We start from the raw sequence: 17,133 nt of genomic DNA, 5'->3' as shown, positions 1-17,133 counted from the left end.
TTTGGGGATTAGTGACAATGTTTTGAGAAGAAACCTAAGAAAGTTGTTGATACGTTAGATTCATTCTTAGCTGATCATACGAAGATTCTTCATTTAATGCCTCTAAGGGAGCACACAAAGTTTCTCAAAGATCTAACCTCTTGTGGTTTTAAACCCTCAGAACCCTTTCTCTCAATGATGCTTCACCACATTAGAGAATCAAAACTGGTGGAACTTCGTACTAAGATGTGTATTTTGATTCCTAAGAGTAGATCCATGATGGGTTGTATAGATGAAACGAATTTGCTAGAATACAGTGAGGTGTTCCTGCAGTGTTCATATGAGAGTAAACACAAAATCTCAGTCTCAAGTCATAATCTATTTCCATATCAAATCCTACTCTTATGCAAGATTCCAAGTCTCCAAGAGAACCATGTAATATAATAGGAGATGTTGTTGTGAAAAATCTATTCTTGCATGCGGTGGATATTTGTGTGCTTAAAGCTATTGAGATGACTGGTTTGGTTCTTATGACTGATTGTATCGTTTTCTCCCAAAAGGGCCATAGGTAAACACTTTTTTTTAATCTCTATTGTGATTGTTTTGAGAATTATTATTTGCTGTTGGTTTGAATATCCTTTTCGTTTGATTGCATAGGTCATATCCAGACAAAAGTTCAGAGACCATTGGATGAGGATTTGTATTTTGTAAGCTGGGATGCAGAACTTATCCCACTAAAAACTTATGAGCCAATGGACTACACTATTAAGGAACCTCAGGTTTTGGATTGTGAGATTACCATCCAGGTTAAAATTTAAATCAAGTTATTTTTATCTAAAGATTATTATTTGTTAAGAATAACTTATAATTATTGGCTATATCAATTTTAGGAAAACACTAAGCATTTCACGAACTGACCTATGAATAACACTATAGGATTATCTCAGATCTCATAAGGTGTTTGTGAGTAAAGAAGACGATAAATCCCTGAGAAAACAGTGCCTTGAACTGGCAAACATGTTCTCAGCAGCTGCTGATTTCCCAAAATCAGAGCTTGAAGTCAAAATACCACCACATCTGTGTGTGATAGAATATCCAGATTTATGCAAAAATGATATAAACCAAACCACTCACCTCAATAACTTTAAGCACACGAAATCCTCGTATGAAAGCATGGACTTTTTGCAACACAACATTTTCTATTATGTTGGATGGCTCTCTTGGCGACTTGGAATCTTGCATGATAGTAGGATTTGATGTGGAACTAGATTTTGATTTGAAACTTATATTTTGTGTTTGACTCTCATATGAACACTACATGAACACCTCATCGTATTCTAGCGTATTCGTTTCATCCATACAACCCATCATGGATCTACCCTTGAAAATCTAAATACGGGTCTTACTACATAGTTCCACCAGTTTTGATTCCCTGATGTAGTGAAGCATCATTGATAGAAAGGGCTCTGAGGGTTTAATATCACAAGAGACTAGATCCTTGAGAAATTTGGTATGCTCCCTTGGAGGCATTAGACAAAGAATCTTCATCGGGTCAGTTAAGACGGAGTCTAACGTATCCACAACTTCCTTGTGTTTCTTTCCAAAAACACTGTCACTAACCCCCAAAGTGGACAAAAGTGTTATCATTTGTCTGTTTAGATAACAAGGTTGTTCCTTAGTCCATGCCAACACATCCAGTTTTGTGTGATCCGAATGGAACTTTGCCATACTACTTCTCAAAGACATTTTCTTTGATTAGTTTGGATCCTGAGCGACTACTCTTTTGTACCCTCCATAACTAATCTGAAAAGCAGATGGAGAAACTCCTTTGATGTCGCATTTCCTAGCCACCAGTTCATCAAACTCAGAAGAAATCTTGCCAATTCCATCTGAAAACACATAGTGTGTTCCCGAAGAGAGGATCTCCACATCAAGAACAGTTCGACATCATCAGCCATTACTGTGAGCGTCTCTTTTGACAAGCCGAAAGACTGGCCCAACCTTGCAACATATTTGACAACATTCTTTATGTTCCCAAAATCTCTACATCCATGATCTAATATCCTCTGCCTTGATCCCATCCCTCGGTGCAAGCATTCAAGTCTATGTGTTCTTTAATTGGCTAGCAGAATAAGCAAGAAACTCAAAGGGAAATGAAAGGAGAAGCATCTTTGACTATGAAACAGAGGCTGACCAGTGTGGTTCCGTATGATCCACATAACATTACAGTTTTTATACTTGCATGACTATATGGCTCCAAAATTACAGTACATTTCTATGTGGCTTTTTCCATTCTTCATTTCGTGTTAGAGAGTTAAGATCCTCCAAACACGAAAAGATGAAACATCAATATGATTATTAATAGAAAGCCATATTTCAACATATTTTTACTTCTCCAACTATTTTCTTTTTTTTTTGTAAATGAAATACATGTAAGAACAAAAATTTTACAAAAGAAAACTACATTAAAAATTCTATAAATTAATATTTGATAAATTAATAAACACAATAAATTAATAATTCATGCAGTTTCAATTTGGACCGGTTAAAAATATAACACACATCGATAAAATAATAACTTTTTAGAAAATTCTATGTAAATATTTTTCCCTGTAAAATTATAAATTAATAATATTTATATATAATTCATAAAAACACAAACAAAACATTGTATTATTAGTTTTATTTTCACAATGGAATTAATGTCTGTTTTTTCTTAATCTTAAATATATTTTGATAATATTTAGTTAAATTATATCTAAAACCACATTCGAATCATATAAAACATATTTCATATACACCAAATAATATAATAAAAAGATATCAGAGTCTAGTTTCTAAAAGTTAATTAATGTATACAGTAAAACTAACAATTTTTATTTTACAAAAAAAGATATTCTAAAATATATAAATCTAAAAAAAAAACTTTTTGTAAACTAATACCCTTATAAATTAATAAATTTCCATATTTCATCATTATTAATTTATTGAGTTTTTATTGTAATATTACATGATTTTGGAAAATAGGCAACATATGTTAAAATTATAACAATTGTGAAAGCTTAGAAATGTAGCACTCTACTTAAGCAATTGAAAAGTTGGGTCAAATCATAATCAAAAGAAAGACTAATAATTGACTTGGAACAGATTAATCATCGCCTTATTTCCATGTTCACGGTTGCACTTGCAGTTGTGCTGAGCTTGGAACATAAGGGCACACAAATGGGCACTAGAAAACGGGGAGCACAAATCCAAATTTGTTGTGTTTTATATGATTCAGACGTTTCTATGATTCAGAGCCTCTCCCATATTCACAGACTTGAAATATTCATCTTGTCCAATTATGTTAGCTCTTTGGTTGCAACGGATCTCAGTCCGTGTCCAATGTCTAGATCGACAATCACATCAACTTTCCTCGTCAATGAAGAAACTCCCAGCTAGACCATCAACATTAAAAATAGAGATGGACCTCAATAACTTGCTCCATGAAACTGCGTCTTGATTAATCTTATTTGTGATCCAAATCTCCAATGCCGGACCGTTCACCCAGCTTTCCTGTAAGACCGCAAGCTGCTCCTCTCTAACAAAAGATAACGACACAAATATATCTACACTATGAGCGTTAAATGGTGGAGGCAGCCGCTTACCAAATCTCTTTGTTGTAAAATCAAAAGAGATTATATCCTCAATTTTATTTCTTCTACCCACTCTCATCCTCTTTTTAGCTAAAAGATGAGTATTCCTTTCAGAGACACACCACTTCGATAAAAAATCTATATTTATTTCAGTAAAAATAATGCGTGATTATGAAAAATATCACTGATAGATTTGTGTACATGTAAAGGATATATGTTTTCTCTTTTTTACTATCTAAAATGCTGCATTTCGTGCTTTGATTTTATTAGTCGTCTAATTTGGGTTTATATATGTTTTTCAGTTCTATTTTCCAGGACAAGTGTAGTTTACTATAATGTAGTCCAGTTTTGTTATATCAGGCTATGTCGAGATGACTGTTGCAGTAACCGAGTCAGTGTTGAAGAAGAGAATGAGGGAGGACGGAACATTCTAATGCACCCTATATTTCATATGTTGGATCCAATTGGTGTCAAAATGACAAAATGTATGCCTTCTCTATGATAACATTCTGATGCACCTTGGTAGGGGCTAGGGAAGCATGACATCATCTATGTGAACGATCTGATCCAACATTTGGTAGAACATGTGTGTTAAAAAGTGTGCCTAGACGAGGCCTAGGCTAGATGTGAAGTTACTTGGACCCGGCGGTGATTGTGCACAATTACTTCCACGTGGAAGTTGATGAGATGAAATTGAAGAAGATTTTGGAGGAGATGGGGCTGGTGAATTGTTTGTGGAAGTTGAAGAGTATAATTATGGTGATGAATGAATTTTGAGTTTTAAAGTTTGTTTTCAGCTTAGTTTTATGAATACTTTATTTTAAAACTTGTTTGATAGTTTATTGTTCCGTTGTTTTCTGTTCCCTAAATAATTTTTTGACATTTGAAAGTACACACTTCAGTTCTTAAACTTGGAAAATTTAAACAATTTACACTAGCAGAAGTTCAGTCACATGATTCAGAAGTAATCGTTAAGAGGAGAAAAACAAAAACAATAACAACTAACAACGCAATACAAATTATTTAAACTTCAAAATAAAATAACATTTTTAAAACTTAAGAAGCAAACATATTTGTAACTAAACTACAAATGCAACTGTGATAACATAAAACATAAATATTGACCAAATACCAAAAACATATATCCAACTATATATTTGAGTTAATTATTCATGTAATATATAATTATTATAGGTATTCAATAATATCTTGTGTATTTTTGGTATATTCAGATATTTATTTGGGCTTGGGTTTGGTTCGGGTAAAACTCATAATCCAAAATACCGTAGATCAAAACCCATTCGGTATTTATGTCGGGTTTGGTTTGGATTCATTTTTATCGGATCGGGTTTAGTTCTTGTTTTTGGATCTGGTTTATTCGCCCAGCTATGTATCAAATTAAAAAATTGTGTGAGTTCTAATATATGTCAATATATTTTAGATTCTGTTTTAAATAAATTACTAGATCTCGATCCGCGCAACCGCGCGGATTTTTGTTTTTATTTACTTTTATATAAATATTTTGTTTTTAATTCTAAATTGGTATATATTATAATTTATAGGTGTCTATCAATTTTTAAAACATAATAAGCTTATTGTATATTTTATTCATTGAATAGATCGTTTCAAACTTTCACATATATTTGTATCTTCTTCTATATATATATTTTCGGATTATTATTTCATTATTAAATCATAACTATATATATAAAGATTAGTAAACTATTGTTTTATTGTCATATTCAAAGATATTGTAACATTTCACAAATTTAGAAAGTTTTTAAGAAATTAAACTTTTCGCTTCATAGATTTATATTATTGAGTAAATAATTAAAAATTTAGTTTTTGTTTAATTTTTAAAATAAACTATATAGTTTAAAATTTGTTTTCATTGGTTTAAGGTAGTAAAAATTAATCATTGTTAGATAATATGATTTTTGTTATTTAACAAAAAAATCTTTATAATTTTAAAAGTTAACTTCGACAAATATTTAAATATTTAGCATATAGAAGAATAGTATTACAACATTAAATTATATTTATTTAATTTATACTATCTATAAATCCAATGGATCATCTATTGTTTAAATCCAATTATTGATAGCCTAATAAAAATTTCTTGTAGGCCCAAATTTAAATTATAAGATTAGATATTAAATGTAACATGACTTTCTAGGAATAGGTCCATTAGGTCAATTTTTTTAAAAAAATCACACATAAATCAAAGTTGTGACTTCTGTATTAATTAATATATAAAATAAATAGAATATGCAATGTATTATGGATTATGGATTATTTTAAATAAGTTACTCATAAAAATCCATTACAGTTCATTTCAAATGATTATATATAGGAATATGTGAAAAGTCATTTAGATGTGAGTATTCAATCATTAATTCTAAATTCTACTACATGATATATAGGCTTATAATTTAACAGAATAAAAACTGAAATCATTTTAAATGAAATTATGTGTACGAATTAAAAATTATCTATAATATATCTTAGATTTTGTATTTAAGCATTTACTCATGAAATTTATTAGACTTAATTTCAATGACACCATATAATAGTCATTTAGTTTTGAATAAAAATGATTTTTAATGAACGATTTGAGCTTAACTGAAGAACACTATATTTAGAAATCTATGACACATGATTTACAAAGTAAAGATCTGATAACATTTAGTTCTAAAACAAAATCTAAAATCATTAAATGAATAATACCAAATTATGGTTAAATTTAAACTTTTAAAAGTCCATCATTATATAGCACCTCTTTAGTTTTAAATAACGTTAAATTAGATTTTAGTAACACTAAATTTTAAAATATATTAAATATTTACAAAATACAAAATCCAATAATAGTAAATTTTAAATCAATGTCATTAATAGAAAAAGCAACAAATAGTCGTTAGATTTGGACTATATTAAAATCCTCTCTCTCTCTTTTTTTTTAAACAAAGAACATTTATTCTTAAACAACTCCTAAAAAATGTCTTTGAATCATAAATACATCACTGAGAGAGTTCTGCATCATCCGATTGCAATATATATATCTCACTGTCAGATTTGGTTCTTGTTACAACAATCAAACATAGTAGAGAACTAGAACCTCAACCAATAGGATCACTCAAACGAAAATATAAGAAGGCGGTCGATTGGAAAAACATAGTGTCTCTGAGAACTTGAAACTTAGCAAAACGATCATCATCATCAACATCAGCTGCGGTATGTCATCATCTCTTTGGATATTTTCTTCTGATTTCTAATAATGTTCTAGGATTCTTAATTGCTTATCTTAGATTTCTGTTTTTCTTCAATGATTTATAGGAGACAATGGGCAAGACGGTTAACGTTAAGTGGCTTCCGGCCTGGTGTGAACGCAGTGGAGGTTAGACAGCTTTTGGAGAGTATCACTGGTTCGGAAACTATTCATGCGATCAGGCTTAAACTACATATTTTACATCATGTTCACTAATTGGTTAGTCATCTGCCATTATTTTAAAGTTTCCCTATGAGCGCAAGCTTGATTTCAAAAATAATCAACAGTTTCCCCTTATATTATCTATGGAATCTGGGTTTTCATATTCATCAAACACCAACAGCCTTGCCCTTGTTGTTGATCCACCTCCAAAAATCGATTTGCCTTTTGAAATTTTGTTTAGTGTTAATTCATTGGTGCATAATGCGTGTTTGCCTGCCATAAGTCTTGATACTGAGTTTTATCTGTTTCTTGTTCCCAAAACACACGACAGAGCGCATTCATTTATTATGCTCTTTAAAAGTTATTGTGCCTTGGAAAATGTCAGTATGCTCATGTTGCTTGGCTCACCCAAGAGTACTCAGAATGGAAGAAGAAAGAAAAGTCTATGCAATCTGACTTTAGAATATAAACTTGGACTTTTTAATATAAGTAGGGTTAAAGTTACACCAACTAGAGTGTACTTCTCTGGACCGGAGCCTTATGAGTCAAATCGTGTCTTTAGATACTATGACGAAATTGTTGATATTCTCTAAAGACTCGATTTTGACTCATGAGGCTTCAGTCAAGAGAAGTACACTCGCGTAGGTGTAATTTTGACCCTACGTATATTAAAAAGTTCACGTTGATAGTCCAAAGTTGATTTCGTAGGCTTTTCTTTTTTTTTTCCCATTCCAAGGACTCTTTGGTTAGCCAAGCAACATGCTCATAGGAACATTTTCCAAGGTATAATAACTTTGGAAGAGCATACTGAATGAATGCTCTGTCGTGTGTTTTGGGATCAAGAAGCTGATAAAACTCAGTATCAAGACTTGCGGGAGGAAGACATGCATTCTGCACCAATGAATTAGCACTGAACAAAATCTCAACAGGCAAATCAAATTCTAGAGGTGGATCAACAACAGGGGAAAGGCTGTTGGTATTTGATGAATATGAAAACTCCGATTCCATAGTAAAGATAATATAAGGGGAAACTGTTGATTATTTTTGAAATCAACCTTGCGCTCATAGGGAAACTTAAAAAAAAAGGCAGATGACTAACCAATTAGAGAACATGATGTAAAATCTGTAGTTTTTATCCATTCATCAAATCCATCTCTGCTGAAGTTTAACTTCTGATACTCATCATCAACATGTTGGTTCTGCTTTTCATAGATTTTGGGACCTCCTTTTAACTGAATCAAAAGAAGCTTTGAAGCCTTTTCTTGTGAGAGATGCCAATTGATTTGCCTGATGTTCTCAAAAGGTATCTTCATTTGGTAGTTTCACCCAAATGCACCGAGAAATGCAGGTTATGGTTGCCACTTCCAACAGTACCACAAACACTGAACAGATATCTGAGTTTCTCGGGCGAACCCAAAAATCCAAAGTACATGAGTAAACCATCAACATCATGTTCCATTGAATCTATGTCTTTACTGTCAGTTTCATCTTTCCATTCATAAAAATTTGAGATGATAGGGTGTGTTGACTTTGGTGGATCGCGTGAGGAGTTTCTTCGCATGTGTCTCTTGTGTAAAATGAACCAAGGTGGTCTTACTAGAATGATTAATCATCAAGGGGTATTCGCTTTGACCATTCCTATCCATTCATCAAATCCATCTCTGCTGAAGTTTTACTTCTCATACTCATCATCAACATGTTGGTTCTGTCTTTCATAGATTTTGAGACCTCCTTTTAACTGAATCAAAAGAAGCTTTGAAGATATTTCATATAATTTTAATATTAAATATTTATTTTATGTAATATATAGTTGTTTCTTCATCACTATTATATATATATTACAAAAAATACAAAATAAATTTGGTTTTATTAGTTATATTTTAATATCTAATAAAATTACTTTAAGATAAAAACATAAAATACCATAAGATATTAGAGAGCTCTAATAATTGACCACTTTCTTTAAAAAACATTTTAACCATAACACGGAATTTGATGTTTTGGTGTTTAATTCTTTTATTTGTCTCCAATCACAACACCATTTCTTATTATTTTTATTTTTTGTATTTCTAACATATTGATTATTTTAGTTGACTAATTACATTTTATCACATTAAATTGTTTTTAGAAAACATTAAGATCACAGTATTTTTTATTACAATTGATATAACTGATAATTGATTATATTATTAATTAAAATATAATAAAATAATATTTTTAATGTGAAAATAAAAATATAAAATAAAAATAGTATGATATTTATTTGAACTAAGTTTAAATTTATTAATAATATTAACATAACTATAAATAAATGAAAAATAATAAAATACATTAGTTTAATATTTGGTGTGATGAAATTTGTGTAACAAATCACCAAATTTAGTGAAATAATATAATTTTTGGAGTTCTATTCAGGGGCGGACGCACATGAGAGGTGAGTGAGACATGTGCCCCATGCTATTTTGTCTTTTTTCATGAGAAATTAGTTCTAATTTTACATTAGTGCTTTTAATTTGAATATTCTTTCCTATATGAGTCTCATAATATAAGTTTGCCCCATACTATATAAGGATTTGGATCCGTCCACGGTTCTATTATAGATGAAATCACACCAAATTTAGTGTTTTGTAATGGATCTTGGAAAATGATGCTATGTATAAGCCTATTTTTCCCCAAAAATATGATGCTATGTGCTTGGTCGTTGGCTTCACCTAAGATTACTCAAAATGGTTCAACCTTTCATAATATCTATACTATTAAAACAGAAGTCATGACTTAATTCATGTGCGATTTTTTTTTTAATTTGGACCACCCATAGAAAGTTGTTTAAATTATTTTTTGTATAAATATTTCAGCTATTTGAATATTCTATAACAAACAAATCAAATATATATTCCTATATTTTCTCTCAAATTGTATCTGGATAAAAAAAATCATATCTATTTTACAATATAAAATATATTTCATTTTTCATTAAAATAAAGCTTTCAAATATTCAATCAATTTTGTATTCGTTTAAAATTAATGTATATTTCATTTTTCACTTAAAAAAAAATTAAAATTTTTTAGTTAATTTCGTGTTTATTTTAAATTTAAATATATATTTCATTTTAACTAAAACAAACTTTTAAAATATCTAATTGATTTTTCTAATTATAACTAATCTCATATATAATATTTTACTAAATTTACGATACTAGTTTAATATAATAATTTTCAATTAAATTTTTGATCCTTAATCAATAAGATTTTTCAATTTAGAATTTTATATTACATGATTTAATATATGCTATCACTAAAAATTCAAAATTTATAAATTAAGTTATTGTATGTGAACTATAAATTTGTTGTGTTTTAAAATGTTATATTGAACAATTTGTAATATGTTAAATATTAGAGTTAACCATGTAAAATAAATAATTATGTGCATAAAAATGAAAATAATTATCCGCACGGTTCGAGATCTAGTCTTTTGTTATATGTGACTATGTGAGCAATGCGCCACTAACAAGGACGTCAAAATATTGACGAACAAATCCAACAGACGTAAACAAAGTGCGTAACATATTGAAGATATCCTCCTCGTCCAGCATGCATGTGAATCCCACTTACTGCGACGTTCTTCTCTACGTAAAGTAGTTTGAGCTGGGTCTTGTCATATCCCAAACCAAGTAGTGAGTCCCTCTTCAAGATGTTTATCAGGAAACTGACATGTCATGGTTGCTCTCCGTGACGACGTGAATTGGCTTGCTCCATATAGAGTGTACTGTTGCTTGGAAGGCATACCGGATCAGAAAAGTCTTGGTGGGTGTCAGTCTATAATTGGAGAATCTCAATGATTTTACTCCATACCGTGGTGTTTAGGCTATAAAATAATTGTCACAATTAATAAAGTTTTGGTGGGGGTCAGTTTAGGATTGGAGATAATCTCAATGATTTTACATGATTTTAGAAGAGTTGACAATCATTTTTGTTTAAAAATCCTTCTTGTAAAATCACATCATCATGGATGGTATTTGAAGAGACTTTAAAATAAATAAATTAATATATTCTGAAAATATGTATAAACACATAAAAATCGAGACTTTCATATCAGTGTGCTCTGGTTTTGATATTCTTCCTTACCCAGCCACCAGTCTCTTCTCCACATCACCTCCTCCTCTCTCCTCCTCACCTAGCCACCACTCTCTTCTCCTCATCAACCCCACCTCTTGCTCTCCCCTCCACACCGAGCCACCTCTTCCTTCCGTTCAAAGCGCCACCAATGAGCCTAATCCGAAGATTTCAGCTTTTCTTATCTCTACTTCGCTGATACTCAATCCCTCGTGCTCTACGAAGTTAGTCGCCAGCCTGGTTCCATCCTCTCACGGACTCAAAGTAGCCTCGTCGTCGATTGTGGTATATTCAGTTCAATAACAATGCTGCCATTTTCAAAATAAACCCAGATTTTGATGGTTTCATCCAACGATGACGATATGACTATATGAGATACTGATCCCAACATAGGAGGGAGGTGATCGTGTCGGTATGTTGTCTAAGAGTCATTGTACATTCCACTGTATTCAGATCCCACACCTTTATTGTTTTATCAACAGACCCAGAGTGTAGTCGCTGACCTCCAACAATAAATCATGTGACTTCACCGCTATGGCATCCCTCCAGAGATGTGAGATATGTGAAAGGATCAGACTCGGTGTCAGGTTCTTCACAGACATATAAGCTACCAGACTGAAGAAAAGTAATTTACTTTTGATACGTGGTGAAAACATGGAGCTTGGTCAGGATTCTGATATTGGTGGCCACATACTTTTACTTCCTCAAGCATTTTATTTTTCCAGTTTTAGATGCTCAATTCACACTATTTGATTTCAAATGGTTTCTTAGGTGATGTATATTGTGGAAGTTGCACGGACATTGGGCTCAATGCCTAGAGTCTATCGTGTTAAATATTTACATCTATCTATATTATTAAAGTTGAAGTACACATTGAAATTGTTTGGCAATATGGATAGTAGTTAAAAAAAAATACTGTTTGGAAACATGGATAGCAATAAGTTAGGAAAAAAAATAATGGGCTTATGCTACTAAAAATTTGGAAGTCCATTATATTATATTAAAAAAATAATGGGTCTATGTTACTTGATATATATATTCAAATCAAAATAATAATTTAAAATTAATTTATATCAAAAATTCATTCAAAAATATACATATATTCAAAATTTGATTTTTACTAACATATTTTCCAATAACTATTATAAAAATGTTTTCAATATATATAATAAAAATACAATACAAAGCTCAATTTCAAACACCAACTTAATTATGGTTTTTATATTTCACATTAAATTTTTAAAAATAATATATGTGATTATTTATATGATTGTACGTATAAAATATTATTAATTATAAGAAAACTTATTTGATGGTACATATAAAATACGATTAATTATATGATAACACATATTTTGTAACCTATGATGACACATATATGATATATATATAATAGTGATTAAGGGTGGGCGTTCGGGTTCGTTTTCAGGTCTTTTTGAGATTTCATATCCAGTTCAGATCTTTGAGTATTTGATTCGGAATTAGATAACCAATTTAAATAGGTTTAGTTTAAATATTTGGATAGAGAATTAATAATTATTTACGTATTTTTGGATACCCAAAATATTTCGGTTCAGATCGGATTAGGTTTCAGTTCTTCAAATTCTAAATTTTTAAATAATTCAGATATTTAATCAATTCCGGTTCGGATTTAGTACTACTTATTCAGATTGTGATCGGTTCGATTCTTCGAGTTCGAGTTTTTTGCCCAACCCTAAATAGTAACATAAAAAGCAAATAGCATCATATTTGTTTAAAAAAATACATCCGCACGGATGTGCGGGTCAAAATCTAGTTTCAGTTAAATCACCTAGACAATTCTAAAAACTTCAGAAAATATCTTACCAAATCACCTATAAACTTTATTTTTATCTTTAAACTTTTATTAAAATCACTCAAACAACTTCAAAATTCCATCAAAATTAAAACACTCTAAAATCTCCTAAAGGCTAAAACACTTAATTCCTATGTTGCACGGAAGCTTCATCGGACGTCCGGTTCCCGCTTCGAAACCGGAATCAGAATCGGAACCTTGTGGAAGCTTGCGGAATCTCGCTTCCAAAACGCTTCTAAAATATTATTTTTAAAAACACGTTGGAAGCTTATGATTCCGTTTTGGAATCACGCTTCTGTTTTTAAAAAATTGCAATATATATCAATCAAATATAAAACCATAGTTTTTAATCTATATTAAATAAAAAAAATAGTAATGGATATAGAATTAGAAATCTACAAATATTAAAACTAATATTATAAATTATCTTTATGCATTGAGATATTTTATTAAAGATATAACACATATTAAAATATATTGTGTCAATTATTTATGAAGTATTGAAAATAATTAATATAATATATTTTTGTAAACTTCATTTATGTGTATTTTACAGTTTTAATATAAAATCATTTCAAAGTTATTATAAATGAATAAATGCTTTATTTCAAATTTAAATCATATAATTTTTAGTCCTATTTTTTTAAAAAATCTTATATATATATATATATATATATATATAATTTTTTTTATATATGGATATACGCTTCCAACACGTATCCGCTTCCAAATATTTAAAAAATCTCGATTCTGCGCTTCCTTACGCTTCCGCTTCCACGTATCCGCTTCTGTTTCCATGTAACATAGCTTAATTCAATACACCACCCCCCCCCCCCCCCCCAAGTGTTTTTCGTTACAAATTGACTTGATTTTTACTTGAAAATTTTAACATATTTTAAAATATTTCTGGTTCGGAGTGTTTCACAAGGCATCTAACAATTACAAGATCAAAAGTGTGAACAGTAAAGCCTAATCCAGAATATGTTCCAGTGACTCATAAAGTCTCCTATCCTAAATCAAAAACAGTTACATAGGACCTTAAAAGATCATGGGTGGACCTGTAAAGGGACCTGTAAGTGGGTCTTCCGTACTAAAGTTAATTATGATGGATCCTTTGATAAGCTCAAAGCGGGCTTCGTTGCTAAAACATTCAATCAAGAAGAATGGATTGACTATCTAGACAACTACAGTCAAATATACAAATGCCTTCAGTCCAAACTATTCTACATATGGTGAAGGACGAGGCTAGTAACAAGACACAGGGTGCACATGCACCCATAGTTTTACAAAAGGTAATGTAATGTCACCATAAGTGACAGTACAGAAGAGATTAATAAAAAAATACATAATAAATAACGTCAAAAACAAAATCAAAGGTGTCCATTTCTCATCCATCTCAGCCCATCTTTATTTAGAACCGCTTTGCTCTTCTCCAAAATGTTTCAACCTAAAGCAATCCCTTAAAATTATTTGGCTATATAAGCTGTAATCATCATTTGTAATAACATATTAAGAGAGAAAGTTAATTTCTGAAACTTGGGTCATCTTCATCGATTAACTCCTCCAAAGTAAGCTTATTGGAATCTCCATCTTACACGAACCAATAACAGTGCTTTTCGTTTCTCTAAGCTTTGTGTATCAGATCTTCACTTAATTGTTCTCGTTTTTATCGTATAAAGTCTTAAACATTATTATCAGTCAAGAACCAATCTGATCTAATCATGCATGGGGATTCAAATGGCAAAACACACTACTCTCTTCCTTTGCATGTGTGATTCTGACTTTTATTTTTAATTAACGTCACAGTTAAAGACAACGAAAAAATGGAACTGGATTCGGACAGCAAGTTATTAAAGACGGGTTTGGTTATAGTGGCGACACTTGCTATATCCAAACTCATCTTCTCCTTCTTCACTTCCCAGTCCAGGAAGAAGCGTCATCCTCCCACTCTTCAAGCTTGGCCTCCGTTGATCGGAAGCCTTATCCGGTTCTTGAAAGGCCCTGTCGTAATGCTTAGAGATGAATACCCTAAGCTTGGAAGTGTGTTCACAGTGAATCTTCTTCATAAAAAGATGACTTTTCTCATTGGTCCTGAAGTCTCAGCTCATTTTTTCAAAGCTCATGATTCTGTTCTCAGCCAGCAGGAAGTTTACAAATTCAACGTGCCTACTTTTGGCCCTGGAGTTGTTTTCGATGTCGACTACACCGTTCGTCAGGAACAGTTTCGGTTCTTCAGCGAGGCACTCCGAGTCAACAAGCTGAAGGCTTACGTGGATATGATGATTACTGAAGCTGAAGTATATTATAGCATATTACATACAATTTTTTGGATCTTTTAGCAATATTTTACTATTATTATTATTATTATTTTAGCCATATTATTGATTTTGGCATATTACATATATACAATTTAAATATGAATATAGCTTGTTTTCTTACTTGGCAGAGTTTCTTCTCCAACTGGGGAGAGAGTGGTGAAGTTGATCTTAAGGAAGAGCTAGACAGTCTCATCATCTTGACTGCAAGTAGATGTCTACTGGGTCGAGAAGTACGTGACCAGCTTTTTGATGACGTCACTGCTTTGTTCCATGATCTTGACGATGGAATGCTTCCCATAAGTGTTCTCTTCCCATACCTCCCTATTCCAGCTCACCGTCGTCGCGACCGTGCTCGTGTAAAGCTTTGTGAGATTTTCTCAAACATCATGTTGTCGAGAAAACACTCTGGCAAATCAGAGAACGACATGTTGCAGTGTTTCATCGAGTCAAAGTACAGAGACGGTAGACAGACAACCGAGTCCGAGGTAACGGGTTTGCTCATCGCTGCTCTCTTTGCAGGACAGCAGACGAGCTCTATAACTTCCACGTGGACCGGTGCTTATCTGATGAAACACAAAGAGTACTCGTCCGCTGCCTTGGATGAGCAGAAGAAGTTGATTGAGAAACATGGAGACAAGATTGATCACGACATCTTATCCTCGGAGATGAATGTTCTCTACCGTTGCATTAAGGAAGCGTTAAGGCTTCACCCTCCGTTGATCATGCTGATGAGAGCCTCGCACAGTGATTTCAACGTAACGACCCGAGATGGAAAAACGTATGACATCCCAAAGGGTCATATCGTTGCGACCTCGCCTGCTTTTGCAAACCGCTTGCCGCATGTCTTCAAGAACCCGGACAGCTACGACCCGGATAGATTCTCCCCGGGAAGAGAAGAGGACAAAGCCGCAGGGGCATTTTCGTACATTTCGTTCGGTGGAGGTAGGCATGGTTGTCTTGGAGAGCCCTTTGCTTACCTCCAGATCAAAGCCATATGGAGTCATTTGTTGAGGAACTTTGAGCTTGAGTTGGTTTCACCCTTCCCTGAGATGGACTGGAACGCTATGGTTGTTGGCATTAAAGGCAATGTGATGGTGCGTTACAAGCGGCGTCAACTTGTCTTAGACTAACGTGGTATTTGCAACCTTTGGTTTCTGTATATGTCTCTCTCTCTCTCTGGTTTTAGTTTTGTGGTTGAATGTTTCTGCTTCTTGAAATTGTTCTTTCTCTTTAATATTCACTATGTTCGCGTGTGTTGTAATGTGGACAAAAATACCGATTCCTAAATTGGATTTGCCTTAAGATACTATTTTTGTCTGGCTTTGTTGTATTGTTTGGTCCAGTTTTCCTGTTAAATGAGTAGGTTTAGTGTCAACTCTTCTTCCTCGAACGAATTGATCTAGTGACAAAAATAGAGTAAATATTGTCATTGCCCAACCATAGATTTGTTTGAAATATTATCTTCACTATACAAAGTCCCTACATTCCAATTATTGAAAAAATCATCTTTAGGGCAGATCACATTCTTTTTAAGCTTCATTATAAATGTCTTTTTACATTAATTTTTCTATTTTTACCTTTGTTTTTAATTTATTAATAAAACCAAAGAAAAAATTATATTAAAAAGATGTAAAACAGAAAATTGGACAATTTTCTTAATTCTAATGCAAAAACTTTAAAGAGAAAAAGACCAAAATAGCATTAAATCAAGTTTTTGTTCTCAGACTAGCACTCAAGGCCAAAAATCACAAAATAGCACTCAAGGGGTGGGGTTTAGGGTTTAGGGTTTAGAATTTAGGGTTTAGGGTTTAGAGTTTAGGTTTTAGG

The 17,133-nt window shown here is 32.0% G+C and overlaps 1 protein-coding gene across 1 annotated transcript; it reads left to right on the top strand.

Annotated features, from left to right (window-relative positions):
* Positions 1-14,366: 14,366 nt before the first annotated feature.
* On the top strand, positions 14,367-16,927 carry LOC106351696 (sterol 14-demethylase-like). Its single transcript, XM_048776376.1, has 3 exons — positions 14,367-14,556; positions 14,795-15,285; positions 15,435-16,927. The coding sequence occupies exons 2-3, from the start codon at positions 14,812-14,814 to the stop codon at positions 16,434-16,436; spliced, it is 1,476 nt and encodes a 491-aa protein (XP_048632333.1). The 5' UTR covers positions 14,367-14,556; positions 14,795-14,811; the 3' UTR covers positions 16,437-16,927.
* The last annotated feature ends 206 nt before the right edge of the window (positions 16,928-17,133 follow it).

This window comes from Brassica napus, chromosome A1 (assembly GCF_020379485.1).
Source record: "Brassica napus cultivar Da-Ae chromosome A1, Da-Ae, whole genome shotgun sequence".
Classification (NCBI taxonomy): Eukaryota; Viridiplantae; Streptophyta; class Magnoliopsida; order Brassicales; family Brassicaceae; genus Brassica; species Brassica napus.
The sequence above is the reverse complement of the archived record's forward strand: the minus strand, read 5'-3'. Positions and strand labels throughout refer to the sequence as shown.